Here is a 15,155-nt window from a genome sequence, read left to right as displayed (position 1 = left end):
GCCCGGCCTACGAAGTGCGTTTCTGCTGAGACGGGAGCCCTGTTCAGAGGGGGGGGGCTCTCCCGGTCCCAGGACTGGGGAAGGCCTGTTCCTCCCAGGAAGGGGGGCCTCCATCCCCTAAGGGAGGGTCCTGGCACCCACCCCCCCGAAGGTGGCTCCAGCCCGGGACTCGGTGGGCGTCTCAGGTGCCCAGGGCGGCGTCAACTGGAGTGGGGGGGCACCCTCTCCACGGGGGGTCTCTGGGCCCAGGGACACATCCTGGCGACTGGAGCTGACCTGGCCGGACGCGGGGGGCCCGGCCTTCCCCACAGGCTGTTACAGGTGGTCCTTGTTCGTTTAGTGACCGCTCAAAGTCACAACAGCACTGAAAAAAGTGACTTATGGCTGTTTTTCACACTCAACAACTGTTGCAGCATTCCCTGCGGTCACGTGATCAACCTTCGGACACTGGGGAACTGGGCTCCTACTTGTGACGGTCGCAGGGTCCCTGGATCACGTGATCCCCTTTTGCGACCTTCTGACAAGCGACGGGTGCTGACGGGGTCTTTCTCCCTCTGTTCCCCCCCTTCCAGGTCAATGCGAATTGCCCCCCCCTGAGCCATGCGGGGTCCGGGCGCCCGTCCGCCGAGTGCAGCCCCTTCACGGAGATAGCCATGAACAGCTGCCGGCACAACGGGGGGGCCATCCGACCGCTGGGCCGCCTGGGCATCTCCCCCCGCCACCTGGGCGAGCTGGACGCCGAGACGCAGCCCCTGCAGACCTTCCCCGACTCCGACTTGGAGGTGGTGGTGGCCAAGGCCGAGCCGGGCAAGGGGGGCTCGGAGCCCCAGCTGGACGGCAGGGCAGAGGGGCCCGTGGGGCGCGACCCCCGCCACAGGAGGAACCAGAACGTCGGGCACCGGCTGGGCCACCGGCGGGCTCTCTTCGAGAAGCGCAAGCGGCTGAGCGACTACGCGCTCATCTTCGGCATGTTCGGCATCGTCGTCATGGTGACGGAGACGGAGCTGTCCTGGGCCATCTACTCCAAGGTGAGGCCTGCGCTCCGGCCGGGGTGGCCCCGGGGGCACCGACCCTTGGGGAGGACGGGCTCTGGGCCCCCCCCCACCTTGCAATACTACTACTACCACTACTACTACTACTAATAATAATAATATAATTATTATTATTATTGAGAAACTTCGTAACAGTAAGGACAATTAACAAGTGGAACAGCTTGCCTCCAGAAGTTGTGGGCGCTCCATTACTGGAGATTTTTAAGAAGAGACTGGAAGTCACTTGTTTGAAATGGTATAGGTTCCCCTGCTTGAGCAGGGGGCTGGACTAGAAGACCTCTGAGGTCTCTTCCAGCTCTCTTCTCTTCTCTTCTCTTCTCTTCTCTTCTCTTCTATTCTATTCTATTCTATTCCTTTCATTGTTCTGTTCTATTCTTAATAACAACAACAACAACAACAACAACAAACAACAACAACAACAACAACAACAACAATAATAATAATAATAATAATAATAATACTTAATAATATCTGGATAGTGGACGTGGCAGTGCCTGGAGACGGCAGAATAGACGAGAAAGAACTGGAGAAGATAACAAAATACAGAGACCTACAAATAGAAATAGAAAGACTGTGGCAAAAGCAAGCAAAGGTAGTACCAATAGTAATAGGCACCTTGGGTGCAATCCCAAAACAGCTGGAGCACCACTTGGACACCATCATCGGCATTGACAAATTCGCCATTAGTCAATTGCAAAAGGCGGCCTTACTAGGAACTGCCTCCATCCTGCAACGAGATCTGTAATAATATCAAACATCCACATCTGCCTATCCCAGGTCCTTGGGAAGGACTCGATAGGCAGACAAAAATGCCAAATCCAGTCTGAACATCTGGCTGACTGTGCGATGATTAATAACAATAATAATAATAGAGTTGGGAGGGACCTTGGAGGTCATCTAATCTAGCCCCCTGCTCAGGCAGGAAACCCCATACCATTTCAGACAGTCCAGTCTCTTCTTAAAAACTTCCAGTGTTGGAGCGTTTACAGCTGCTGGAAGCCTTTCAGAGGTTTCAACGAGAAGGTGCTGAGATACAGACTGACAGAGTTGGAAGGGATCTTCGAGGTCTTCTAGTCTACCCCCCCTCCCTTGCCCAAGTAGGAGACCCTATAGCAGGGGAGTCCATCTTTGGCAACTTTAAGACGTGTGGACCAACTGCCAGCAGTCCAGACATCTTAGCGAGGCTGGCTGGGGAATGAATTCTGGGAATTGAAGTCCACACATCTCAAAGTTGCCAAGATTAGACGCCTCTGCCCTCTACCGATCCAGGCGAAGGGCCGTCCGGTTTCTTCTTAAACACTTCCACCGTTGGAGCCCCCAGGACTTCTGAAGGCAACTCCTGTTCCACTGATTAATCGTTCTCGCTGTCAGGAAATTCCACCTCAGTTCTAAGTTGTTTCTCTCCTTGACAAGCCTCCATCTGTGGTGAGGTTGGTGGGGGGCCCACGTCGTTGGCAAGAGCCTTCAGCCGAAAGGCCCAACCAGGTGGCCCCTCTGAAGCTGCCGAGATGCCTCCACCTTCTCTGGTTTCCCAGCTGGGTGGGATGACCAGTGGCAGGATTCCCCGTTCTTCAGGCTGGGGGGGGGGTCGCCTTAATAATTCGGGGCTGGGCTCTCAGGCCCTCGTCCCGAGAGGAGAATCAGGGACCCTCTGAATTCTTACATTGGGAGGGACCCTTGGTGACTGTCCTCACCTTTGGCGCCCCTTTGGTGGGCATTCACGCTTGGGTCCTTGGATCTGCCAGGCTCTGTTCTGGGCTGGCCCCCCTCCTCCTCCTGTCTCCCCCCTTCCCTGGCTCCTCCCTGCCCCCTTTTACGGCAGGATGCCAGCCAAGCGATGGCAAATCTGATGGGGTCTCCCTCGGGCTGTAGCCCACCGGAACGGCTCAAGTCACCCCCCAAGTGCCAGGATGTTGCCTTGGCTCCAACCCCTTCCCATCACCTGCCTCCCCCCAAAGTGTGACAGGGCCACCCATAGGAACCCCTCTGCGGCAGGTGGGCTTCCTTCCTTCCTACCTGACCCTCCCCCCCCTCTTTCCCCTCTGCCAGGATTCCTCGTACTCCTTCGCCCTCAAATGCCTCATCAGCCTCTCCACCGCCATCCTCCTGGGGCTGATCATCATGTACCACGCCCGGGAGATCCAGGTGAGGTGCCCGGAGGGAGGGAGGGAGGGCGGCAGGGGCTGCCCCTCTGCCCCACCCCAAGGTCCCTTGCCCCCCCTGATCTGGGAGGAGATGCAGCAGCCCAGCATCAGTGGGTCTCCCTGGGTTGAAGGCGCTCCTGGGGGGGTGTAGGAGGAGCAGAGGGCGGGGCACCTGGGCCTGTCCAGCTACGGGATGGGGAGGGGATTGGGGGAAGGGGAGGGTCCAGGAAGAGGCAGGCGGTCCAGCAGGCCTGCCCCTCCCCCTCTTCCGAGCTCTTGGCCCAGGTGGGTGCCAGGCAGGCAGGGATGTTTCTGCTGTGGGGGGGGGCAGCTGGGGCGGGTGAACCCCCTAATACTGCAACCAGGAAGCGCCCCAACCTGCTCTGAATTAAGCTCTTGGGATCTGAGCCTCTGTCTTGGCCCCCCTGGGGGGCAGCGGCTGGGCGGCCCAGGGTCAAGGTGCTGCCCGGGCTTCGCCTGCCCCCGGCCTCCCTTTTGCCCCTGGCCACTTCGGCTCACTGCCCTTGCCCACTGCATAGGCAGTCCTCAGCTTACGGCCCAAATTTCTGCTCCTAAGCGAGACGTTTCTTAAGTTATTTTTGCCCCATTTTAAGGCCTTTCTTGCCACCATTGTTAAGTGAATCCGGCTTCCCCCATTGACTTTGCTGGTTCAGAAGGTCACAAAAGGGGATCACGTGACCCCCAGGACACTGCGGCCGTCATAAAGGCGAGCCGGTTGCCAAGCGTCCGAATTCTGATCAGGTGACCATGGTCGTAACTGTGAATAACAGTCATAAGTCCCTTTTTCCACTGCTGAGGTAGCTTTGAGCGGTCACTAAATGAGCTGTCATAAACCGAGGACTATTTGCGTAGCCTTTCCCCGTCCTGCCCACCGCAGCCTGGCAAGTCAGAGCAGGGAAAGGGCCCCGGGCAGGGGTGGGGGCTGCCAGGCCGGCTCTCCAGAGCTCGACCCCCAGAGCTGAGTGGCCCCCCTGACCGTCCCCCCTTTGCCCCCTCCAGCTGTTCATGGTGGACAACGGGGCGGACGACTGGCGCATCGCCATGACCTGTGAGCGCATCTCCTTCATCACGCTGGAGCTGCTGGTCTGCGCCGTCCACCCCATCCCCGGGCAGTACGTCTTCACCTGGACCACCCGGCTGGCCTTCACCTACGCCACCTCGGAGGCCAGCACCGACGTGGACATCACGCTCTCCATCCCCATGTTCCTGCGCCTCTACCTGATCGGCCGGGTGATGCTGCTGCACAGCAAGCTCTTCACCGACGCCTCTTCGCGCAGCATCGGCGCCCTGAACAAGATCAACTTCAACACCCGCTTCGTCATGAAGACCCTCATGACCATCTGCCCGGGCACCGTCCTCCTGGTCTTCAGCATCTCTTCCTGGATCATCGCCGCCTGGACCGTGCGTGTCTGCGAGAGGTAGGAGCCCTGGTGGGAGGCCAGGCGGAAGTCCCAATGTGCCCAGCAATGGAGCGGGCACACAGGCAGGGTGGGGAAACCTTAGGAGCCTCCGTCTCTGTAAGGGCTCCCTTGTCTGTCAAGGTCCCCTGAAGTGACGGTCCCACTTTATAACACCCTGGTAAGGCCACACCTGGAATTCTGTGTCCAGTTTTGGTCACCAGGATGTAAAAAAGATGCTGAGACTCTAGAAAGAGTGCAGAGAAGAGCAACAAAGATGATTAGGGGACTGGAGGCTAAAACATATAAGGAACGGTTGCTGGAATTGGGTCTGTCTAGTTTAATGAAGAGAAGGATGAGGGGGGATATGACAGCCATATTCCAGTCTCTCAGGGGCTGCCCCAAAGAAGAGGGAGTCAAGCTATTCTCCAAAGCCCCTGAAGGCAAGACAAGAAGCAACGGGTGGAAACTCATCAAGGAGAGAAGCAACCTAGAACTAAGGAGAAACTTCCTGACAGTTAGAACAATTAACCAGTGGAACAGCTTGCCACCAGAAGTTGTGGTGCTCCCTCACTGGAGGCATTTAAGAAGAGACTGGACGGCCATTTGCCTGAAATGGGTATAGGATTTCCTGCCTGAGCAGGGGGTTGGACTCCAAGGTCCCTTCCAACTCTGTTGCTCTGTTATTTGAAGATCTGGGCCTGCTGCCGGGTTGGACTCCAGTACCTATGATGCCCAGCCAGCATGCCCAGATCATAGGGTGAGGCGAAGACTCGCACCCAGGGGGGGTGAGCTGCACCAGGCAGGGCATCTCCGTCCTTCCGCAGACCTTGGGCCGTTTGTCGATGTGTGTTTGTGTGTGTGCGTGTGCGTGTGTGTGCGCATGAGGTGTGACGCCCCCCCCACCTCTCCCTCACTCAGGTACCACGACAAGCAGGACGTGACCAGCAACTTCCTGGGCGCCATGTGGCTGATCTCCATCACCTTCCTCTCCATCGGATATGGGGACATGGTTCCCCACACCTACTGCGGGAAAGGGGTCTGCCTGCTCACCGGGATCATGGTAAGGCTCCGGGGCCGGCGGGCTGGATGGGAGGGACCCCTAAAAGATCATCTAGGCCAGGGGTAGGCAACCTTGGCCCCTTCATGACTGGTAGACTTCAACTCCCAGAATTCCTCAGCCAGCCTGGCTCAGCTTGGAAACCTCTCCCTTTCCCCTCAGCATGGCTGGCTCAGGAATTCTGGGAGTTGAAGTCCACAAGTCATAAAAGAGCCAAGGTTGCCTACCCCTGGTATAGGGCTAGGCCAGGGGCCTTCCAACTTGGCCCTTTTATGACTGGTGGACTTCAACTCCCAGAATTCCTCAGCCAGCATGGCTCAGTTTGGAAACCTCTCCCTTTCCTCTCAGCATGGCTGGCTCAGGAGTTGAAGTCCACAAAACATAAAAGAGCCAAGGTTGCCTACCTCTGGCTTAGGCCTAGGCTGCTTCATGACTGGTGGACTTCAACTCCCAGAATTCCTGAGTCAGCCTGGGGGAACTATGGCTCCCTTCATGACTGGTGGACTTCAACTCCCAGAATTCCTGAGTCAGCCTGGGGGAACTATGGCTCCCTTCATGACTCGTGGACTTCAACTCCCAGAATTCCTCAGCCATCATGGGGGAACTATGGCCCCCTCATGACTGGTGGACTTCAACTCCCAGAATTCCTGAGCCAGCATGGCTCAGCTTGGAAACCTCCCCCTTTCCCTTCAGCATGGCTGGCTCAGGAATTCTGGGAGTTGAAGTCCATCAGTCATAAAAGAACCAAGGTTGCCTACCCCTGATCTAGGCCAACCCAAACTTTCCAGGTGGCCCCCGGTTTTTAAAAAGTGCCCCTTTGAGCAAGACGCTGCCTGATCAACAGCAGTTGTGCAAAGAGCAGTAAATTTTACTTTTGAGCAAACTTGTATACAGTTTGTGTATCACCATCAGCAGGACAGCTTCAGTTTATTTCTGAGGTGTTTTTCAAAAATGTGATTTTTTCACCCAGACTTTGAAACGGGGCACTCCGCCTTCTGCAGCCCCACTGCAGCCCCCCAGCCTGGGTTTTTTTCTCCCAAGAATTTCCCTCCGAACCCCAAAAGAGGCTGGAAGGACCCCTAACGGGGGTGGGGGGGGAGGAGAGGGCACTGCACTGGTTTTCACATTGAAGGTTTCTGTGGATTACAAGGAAATTCAAACCTCCCTGCAGATAGAAATCTAACCTTAGCAGGATTTGAATTTCCTCCAACACATTTTTTTGCCGATTACCTTTCCCCCCCCTATACTGACCGTCCTTAACTTACGATCATTCATTTAGTGACCGTTTAAAGTTACAACACATTGAAAAAGGTGACATGGCCGTTTTTCACACTTATGACCATTGTGACATCCTCACGGTCACATGATCAAAATTCGGATGCTTGGCAGCTGACTTCCGACGGTCGCAGAGTCCCAGGGTCACGCAATCCGCTTTTGCGACCTTCTGACAAGAGAAGTGTTACCAACTGAATTCACTTAACAACCGGCAGGAAAGGTCATAAAATGGGGCAGAGCCCACTGAAGAAACGTCTCGCTTTGCAGGCAAAACTTTGGGCTCGGCTGTGGTCGTAAGTCGAGGAGGGCGTTTAAAATCCCTCCCATGCTCCGTTACAGCCTGAAATTTCAGCTCTGCTGGATTCTGTTCCGTTTTCCTGACCTGCTAGATTTTTCCTTGCAAGGGATTTTAAACAAGAGGGCAAATGGCTCGACCCACACAACTGCAACAAAACGGACACAGCCCTCGAGGATACGACGAGGCGCCTTCTAAGCAAGAAGGGGGGAGGGGTTGGGGGGGTCCCCCGCTCTTGCCTCTCTCCAGGGGGAAAGGAGACTTTTCACTCTGTTGTGTTTCAGGGTGCAGGGTGTACAGCGCTTGTGGTTGCCGTTGTGGCCCGGAAACTGGAACTCACCAAAGCCGAGAAACACGTCCACAACTTCATGATGGACACACAATTAACAAAGCGGGTAAGACCACGAGGAAGGGGAGGGGGGTCCTCCGTCCTGGCCCAGGCTGAGTACACTGACCCTTTGGAAGCCCGGTCTCCCCTGGGAGAGATCCACTGGGATCCGTTCCCGATCCCTCCTGACTTTGACCCTGGACGGTGGGATCGTCCACAACTGTGGGGCGCCCCACTGCTGGGTCTTTCCTTGGGGGTCCCAAGGCTGGCCCCTTTGCTGCCTTCTGGAGACCCCCTTTGCGTGTCTCTCGGCATAGACGTTGAATCTTTTGCTCCTCCCTACTTCTGGTTTTTTTGGGGGGGGTTCTCCACAAAGCCCCCCTTGGGATCCCTTGGGAAGGGAGCCCCCCTCAAGACTTCAGAGCCCCCTCCCTGGCGAAGGCATGCATTGGTGGGCACCGAGAGAGGAAAAGGATTCTCCGGGGGCCGTTTTGGTTCTCCTCCCTTGCCCATTTGCGGGGAGGGGGGGCTTTCCCTTCTCACTTTGTGGGCCCCCCCACCCTCCCCAGGTGAAGAACTCGGCGGCCAACGTGCTCAGGGAAACGTGGCTGATCTACAAGCACACCAAGCTGGTGAAAAAGCTCGACCAGGCCAAGGTGCGGAAACACCAGCGTAAGTTCCTCCAAGCCATCCATCAGTAAGTCCTCCTGTTTACCTGCTTCCTGCGCCCCCCACCCCACCTGCCCCCCCCTTCCCCGCCACACCTCCTCCCCATTGACCCGGGGAACCCCTCCGGGAGGGCCTCTCCCCCCCCTCGTCACCACCTGGAACCTCCAGGCCTCTGATTGGCTGTGCCCAGAGGGAGGCAGGTGGGATTTGGCCCATCCGATGCCCCCCCCGCCCCGCCTGTTCAAGGCAGGTGTTGGAACTTGGCCCCGCCCAGCATGGTCCAGAAATGGGGGTGGTGGTTCCCCCAAATTGGGAACTGCTGCCTCTAGCGCTTCTCGAGGGGGGGCTGAGTCAGGGAGGGCAGTGCCAGTCGGGTGGTGGCAGAGGGTTGGGCAGGGAATCCCTCCGTCGTGCAGGGCTGTGGGCGGCTGGTCAGCAAGGCTTCGGCGGGCAGAGAAGCCCCATCGCTGGCCTTGGCAGGGCTTGACCCTCGCAAGGACCGCCGGGCTCTGCCACCCAGCCTGGCGCTCTGCCACAGAGCCCCATGCCCTGCGCTGAACGGGGGCATTGAGGGCAGGGTCAAGTGGCATTTCCTGCCACCTGGGTGAACCTCCGCGGGGGCCTGGGGTACGCGTGGGGGGCTGTTCGCAACATGTTTCTGAATGGTGAACTGGGGCCAGGGATGACTCCGCTACCCCTGTGGCTGTCCTCCAGAGGAGAAAGCTGGAGTGGGCCTATTTTTCCCCTTTAAATGTGGGTTCGTGGGCAGCGTCCTGAGTGGGCAGGACGGCCACCTTCGGGCAGAGTCCTCTTCCCAGCCCAGCAACTCTTCCGTCGTGTGGCTGCACCACCCGGCAGTTTGGGCTGCGCGTTCAGAAGCTTTACAGGTTTCTGAGACCTGTGGGGGGTGGGGGGGGGTCAAGGAAGGACCCCCAAAGGGTGCCGAAATGAGGGAAGATCAAAGCAGAAAGGCAGCTGGGAAAAAGGGCTTTGGGGAAGGGGTGGCTATCCCCCCCCCTCTGCCCTCTCCGGAGGCAAGGGAGGTGGGGTGCCTCCCAGGACATGCCTCTGAACCCGGGGACTGGGTGGGTTTGCCTGCAGGGGAGGGGGGAAGCTGCTCCTCGCTGCCTCCCCCTCCCCACCTAGTTTGCCACTGGGTCCTCGTGAAGAGGAAGGGGAGGGTGACCCCAGATTTTGCTTTCCAGGCTAAGAAGCGTGAAGATGGAGCAAAGGAAGCTGAGCGATCAAGCCAACATGCTGGTGGATCTATCCAAGGTCTGTGGGGAAACCGGAAAGGCAGGAGGGGATTCTGGGGGTGGGGGGGGCTCCCCCCTGCTGCGCGTCTAAGTCACTGGGTCGCCCCAGAGGGACTTTCCCACAGGGGACGGTGCTGGGTCCGGAAAACAGCCCTTTGGCTCTGGGCCGGGAGAAGAATTCGAATCCTCCCACCTTTGCCCAGAGCAGCTTTATGGAATCCAGTCTGGGTCAATCACTGGGACCCCCACGTTTGCCTTCACTCACTTTACTAAATATTTGTCTTGGGGGGCATTTCTAAACCACAAAAGTTTAGCCCATTCCCTTAATCGGTAACAGTCAAGTTTGAAAAGCTTGCCTGTTTGTGTTGCGCGTGCAACAACGTTTTTTTTAAGAAAAACCAGGTGGAATTTTGATCCACCATTGTCTTTGCCATCTTGACATTTCTTGACCACGCTTTGCCGATGCCCCCCTGGCCCCCACATTTCTTCTCTGTTCTCACTGCCCTCAACTTCCATCGTTGTTCCCAGGCGTGGACCCCGCTCTCACCTCCCTACCGCCATCTGTGTTAGCCGCTGATACCTTAATTTTCAAATCCGGGTTCCTTGTCGCAGCACCCAATCTGTCCAACATTCAGTGCGTGTTGCTCAGCTTTCTTGGTTTAAGCACGCCCTGCCCTGCTTTTTTAACAGAATTATAGGGTTGGAAGGGACCTTGGAGGTCTTTTAGCCCAACCCCCTGCTCAAGCCGGAGACCCCAGGCCATTTTAAACAAATGGTTGTCCAATCTTTTCTTAAAAACCTATTAGTAGCGTTGTGTGGCTTCCTATTTGTTTTCAAATTGGATCGTGTTGAGGAACTTGACAGATTGAACAATTCAGCTCTTCAATCTGTGGGAAATCTATAGGTGAAGGTGGGGCAGGGATGTCTCAGCCATCAAAACATTTCAGGTCCGTCCAGGGTGTTGGGCGGACCCTGAGGGGGGGGAAGAGGTGGCTGGCAGGAGGGGGGGTGCTGTGGTGGTCACAGGACTGTGCACCGTCTAGCAAGTGAGCTGCAGCCACTACCCCCTCTTCCACCCGTCCCCCTCCACCCTTGAGACTCTGTATGCTCATAAGGGCAGCCCCACAAAGAAAGCAACATAGCAGTCTAGCCACAGTCTATCCATGTGCGGGTAACCTCATTTCTCTTCCTCAGCAGACCCAGAACATCATGTACGACGTGGTGTCCGAACTGCAGGAGCGCAACGAAGACCTGGAGAAGCGGATCAGTGCGCTGGAGGGCAAAATTGACACGTTGGGATTCACCCTGCATGCGCTGCCCGGCCTCGTCAGCCAAGCTATCTGGCAGCAGCAGCACCAGCACCGGGCCCTGCCCCGGGGCCACGGCACCTCCCACGGCTCCGAGCGCTCTCTGTGGACCCCCACGCAGCGGCGGGAGTCTCCCTCCACCGCCCCCCACACATCCTCCAACAGCGGGTGACGAGCGCCGGAGCCCCAGAGCGGCTCTGCTCCCTATGGCCATTGTGTGGCCGGATTGCCTCTGAGCTTTTTTTCTGGAAAGCCCCCGAAGCACAGCCACCTCCCCCCCAGTGCCAGATGGAGGGGGGGGGCTGGCTTGTCTTTGGCTCGGCCTGGAGAAGAAGCCATCGTTCCAGGCCAGTTCCAGTGCAACATTTGGCAAAACATTTGGGGCAGGGCGGGGGGCGGTCTTGGTAGAAATAATGCATGTTCAAAGGAAGGAAGGAAGGAAGGAAGGAAGGAAGGAAGGAAGGAAGGAAGGAAGGAGACTGGAAAATGGTGGGCAGACTCAGATTTTCAGCTTGAAGAAGGAAGGAAAAATCTGAGCACTCTCAGGATGTAGGGGGCTGCCCCCTTCCCCGTGGGCCTGTGGGGAATGACATCACTGTGTGTATCACGTGACTTGATTTAAACCAGACCCTTCGGCTTCCAGGGAGCGCAGGTGGGCAGGGTGGGCACTTTGCTTTTTATAATAAAATGGAAGGAATATCTTTTGGGGCAGCCTCGAAGTGCATCGCGTCTCTTGGCACAATGGGTATTCCAGGCTGTTGCCCTAGACCAGGGGTAGGCAACCTTGGCTCTTTTATGACTCGTGGACTTCAACTCCCAGAATTCCTGAGCCAGCCTGGCTCAGCTTGGAAACCTCTCCCTTTCCCCTCAGCATGGCTGGCTCAGGAATTCTGGGAGTTGAAGTCCACCAGTCATAAAAGACCCCTGCCCTAGATGTACCCCATGGACGTGTCTGTTAACACGGGTGGCAGCCCTGGCCGAATCGAGTGTTTCAAGGAATAGCGAAGTGAAGAGAAACTGATACTACCTCTGTGTGGTTGTTGTTCGTTCATCGTTGCCGATGTAGATCTCAACACTATTAGTCATGTTAAAACTGAATTTGGGGGGGGGGGCGGTTTCCAGCCACACGGAATGTCTTGGCACAGCTCGGCAGACCGTTGGAAATGGCAGAGGGGTGGGGAGAGGGGATGGTTGTGTTTGGGTGTGCCACTTTCACAAATGCAGCTTTGTGCACACGTACTCACCCATCACGTCCACGGCCCGGTTCCGAATGGGTTGTGGTTCAGCACCGGGCCACAGACCCCTGTCCTGGCACATGTTGGGCAAGGGAAAAATGTGTAGGCACCACAGTTGTTTTATTGTTAGCTCTAGACAGCTCACACGTTGTGCTTCCACAGTGCGCTTTACTCTGTAGGTTTGACAGCCCTTGTGGATGAGGCCGTGCCGGCTAGGATGCTTCCATGCCAGCGCTTCCCAGGGTGTTGTGTCTGTGTCCAACAACTTCAGGGAGGCCTTTAAGTGTCTTTGTGGAATTTCTTCTCCCCTCCATCTGAGTGTTTTGTTTTTTTTTAAAAAAAGCTGCTTGGATATGCTCTTGTCTGGCACGTGGGTGGCATGAGCCCCCCACCAGTCTGTGCTCTCACCAGCTACATGTGGGCAGATGGTAGGCCTGCTCTTGGGAGGACTTCGGTCTCTGCTGCTTCATCTCGCCATCTGATGCCCAGCATTCTGCGAAGAGCAGCCAGGTGGAAGTGGCTGAGCTGTTTTGCGGGCCTGACACACCATCCGTGTCCCACAGGCACACAGAAAGAAAATGACCCCCACAGCTCTGCAGACCTTCAGTTTTGTTGCTGGGTGGATTCCCCAAGCACAGCCCACCGAAAGCACAACTTGGCTCTTGTGCAATTCAGTTCGGTCTCGGCGGTCACTGCTCGGGACACGAGTAGCCGAGGGCACTCAAGTGGCCTGAACTGCCTTTCGATTGTGATTGTGGTTTCTTTATGTGTTGCGTGAGGAGCAGGCTGGTGCTTGGTCTTTGAATGTTGATGTTGAGTCCAAAGTGGACACAAACCGTAGAGAATTGTCCATAGTGACAGGCATTTGACAGAGAGGAAGCCCCCTAGTACAATTTCCTTCACTTTGGTGACAGTTTGAAGTCTCCTAGGTTGAAGAGCTAAGATACCGTCAAAGCTGACGCCCACCGGAGCATAGAAAAACTCAGAGAAGTAGTGCAATATCAGAAGACGGGGAGAGACCTGCGGTCGGACGTGACTGAATGAATAATCAACATTCTCAGATTGAAGAGCTTCCTGTCCATTCTGTAGTTGAGGCGGATTCCAGCATGGCTGTCCCGAAAGGCTTCGTAAGACGTGGAAGTAAACATCATGCTGAACAGTGTGGGTGCCAGCACAGCGCCCAGTTAACACCATTGGAGACTGGGAATGCCTGGGACGATTCTCCACCATCCAGCACCCGTTGGCCATCCAGGAACAGGCACACCCTCTGGATGAATTTGTTGGGTGTCCTTGACATGCATTGAAGGCTTTGGTGAGGTCAACAAGGATTGTACAGAGTTCACAATTCTACTCCTGACTTTTCTTCTGAAGTTGGTGCTTGGCAAAATTTATGTCAACGACCCCAGAATTTTTGTGGAAGTCGCACTGGGACTCTGGCAACAGGTACAGCTTCAGGTGTGTGACCAGAAAAAAAAACCTGCAAGAGTTTTTCCTGGGTTGAAGGGCAGCGAGATTCCTCAGTGGTTGTTGCGGAGGTGTTGTTTGTCCTTCCTCCCGTAGAAGTGTATAGCGGATGCGTCTTTGAGTTCCTGAGGAATGGATCTTTGCTTTTGAAAAAACTAGAATGACTCAGGTAAGTTTTTCCATGAATATAGTGCCACCAATGTTGTAAATCTCGGCAGGTGTGGCACCTGCCCCTCAGGCTTTGCCACTGGAGAGCTGGCTGGCAGCTTTCACGGGTCCAGCTGCTACCAGTGGTCCTCCTTGGCACTGATGGTATCAGCCTGGGCCACCTTGTCTGTTGCCTCATCGTTAATAAATGATAGTTAAGGATGGCTTCAAAGGGTTCAGCGTATCTCTGCAGGTTCTCAGCCTTCTCTGCCAGGAGAGTTGTACATCTGTACCAGACCTGGGCATTTTTATGGCCTGCGGGCCACATCCAGCATGCAGGCAGTCCCAGTCTGGCCTGCAGCATTAGAATCTGTGCATCGGTAGCGTGACGGGGTGTCGGCAGAGGGGGAGAGGTCTCAGCAGAGGGCAGAGCAGTGGTGCTGCTGTGTGGGGGGAGATGTGTGGCATTGGTGGAAGTGGGGTGTTGCTGTGGGTGGGGTAGTGGCAGGGGGCAGGGCGGTGGCAGCATGGAGGGGGTGGCCCTCCACAACGGTTCCAGTTTCTCAGGTGGTCCCCTTGGGAAAATTAACTGCTCACCCCTGATCTATTTGCGGGAGGGGGGGAATTCCCAAGACACTTGAGAGAATGTTAAAGCAGGGTCTCCAAACTTGGCAAGCTAACATTTTATTATTAGATGGGTCAACCATACAGGAAAACAAACAGTTTAACACAAACCTTTCTTCCCCTCACAAGTCAACCTTCTAAGGCAATGTGCTTCGCTGCTAGACAGCCATGTCAGAGTCGCTGGTTACATCTGCATTGCATTTGCATAGCACCAGAGGCTGCTGGGAAAGGTGCTCACTGTGAGTTCAGGGGGACTGAGACAAACTCCAGTGGACCAAGTTAGCGGCCCACACACTTAACTGCGCACGAATCATATAACTGAAAATCTAACCCAGCAGTAGCTCATCCCTGTTAAGCGCTTCTGGGATGGCAATTTTATTTTAGGATGCCTGGCTTAGTTCACCGCAATACTTGTTTTGCAGCTGTCTTTTATGGTACTCTTTTTAAATTTGTATACTGTCCTCTTTGTAAGGAAGTTATTAGTCTACTTGGACAGATTGCTTATCTGCAGAAATTAGGTGTCCAGTGCAGCCTTTCGAGCTACCCGGCTATCAGCCTCCTTGACCACAAAGACCCTGCAGGAGGAGGGCAGTGAGGACAACAGTGGGATCTGGCAGGAGGACCACCAGGCAGCTCATATACTGTATCACAGGTGTATTCTTACGGTTCAGGAACACCCAGCCTTGGTTCCAGGCATAGAGAGGTGGTAGCATTTGAGTGAGCCGCCGATGGTGAGTAAACACAGGTCCGTAATGTCCCTGCGCACCGTCCACCACCCGATGAGTCGTAGAACAGTCCCTGGTTGGAGATTATGATGGGCAGATGGTGTACCAGAACAGAAGCGGAAGCTTTAGCCCAATGACGAAGGTTGGCGATACGGG

General features: G+C 55.7%; 1 protein-coding gene across 1 annotated transcript; it reads left to right on the top strand.

Annotated features, from left to right (window-relative positions):
* Window positions 1-638: 638 nt before the first annotated feature.
* On the top strand, window positions 639-10,976 carry LOC107296846 (small conductance calcium-activated potassium channel protein 2). Its single transcript, XM_015826199.2, has 8 exons — window positions 639-1,028; window positions 3,102-3,197; window positions 4,217-4,635; window positions 5,536-5,677; window positions 7,529-7,639; window positions 8,142-8,269; window positions 9,447-9,516; window positions 10,695-10,976. Exons 1-8 carry the CDS (start codon window positions 654-656, stop codon window positions 10,974-10,976), a joined length of 1,623 nt encoding a protein of 540 aa, XP_015681685.1. The 5' UTR covers window positions 639-653.
* Window positions 10,977-15,155: the final 4,179 nt, after the last annotated feature.

The sequence above is a fragment of the Protobothrops mucrosquamatus genome, unplaced genomic scaffold, assembly GCF_001527695.2.
Source record: "Protobothrops mucrosquamatus isolate PMUCROS unplaced genomic scaffold, P.Mucros_1.0 scaffold2998, whole genome shotgun sequence".
Taxonomy (NCBI): domain Eukaryota; kingdom Metazoa; phylum Chordata; class Lepidosauria; order Squamata; family Viperidae; genus Protobothrops; species Protobothrops mucrosquamatus.
This window is presented reverse-complemented; position numbering and strand designations above follow the sequence as displayed.

Coding starts and splice junctions, on each gene's coding strand:
- LOC107296846 (XM_015826199.2), top strand. CDS start 654: ATGAACAGCTGCCGGCACAACGGGGGGGCCATCCGACCGCTGGGCCGC. Junction 3,198..4,216: donor ACCACGCCCGGGAGATCCAG/GTGAGGTGCCCG, acceptor TGCCCCCTCCAG/CTGTTCATGGTGGACAACGG. Junction 9,517..10,694: donor TGCTGGTGGATCTATCCAAG/GTCTGTGGGGAA, acceptor CTTCCTCAGCAG/ACCCAGAACATCATGTACGA.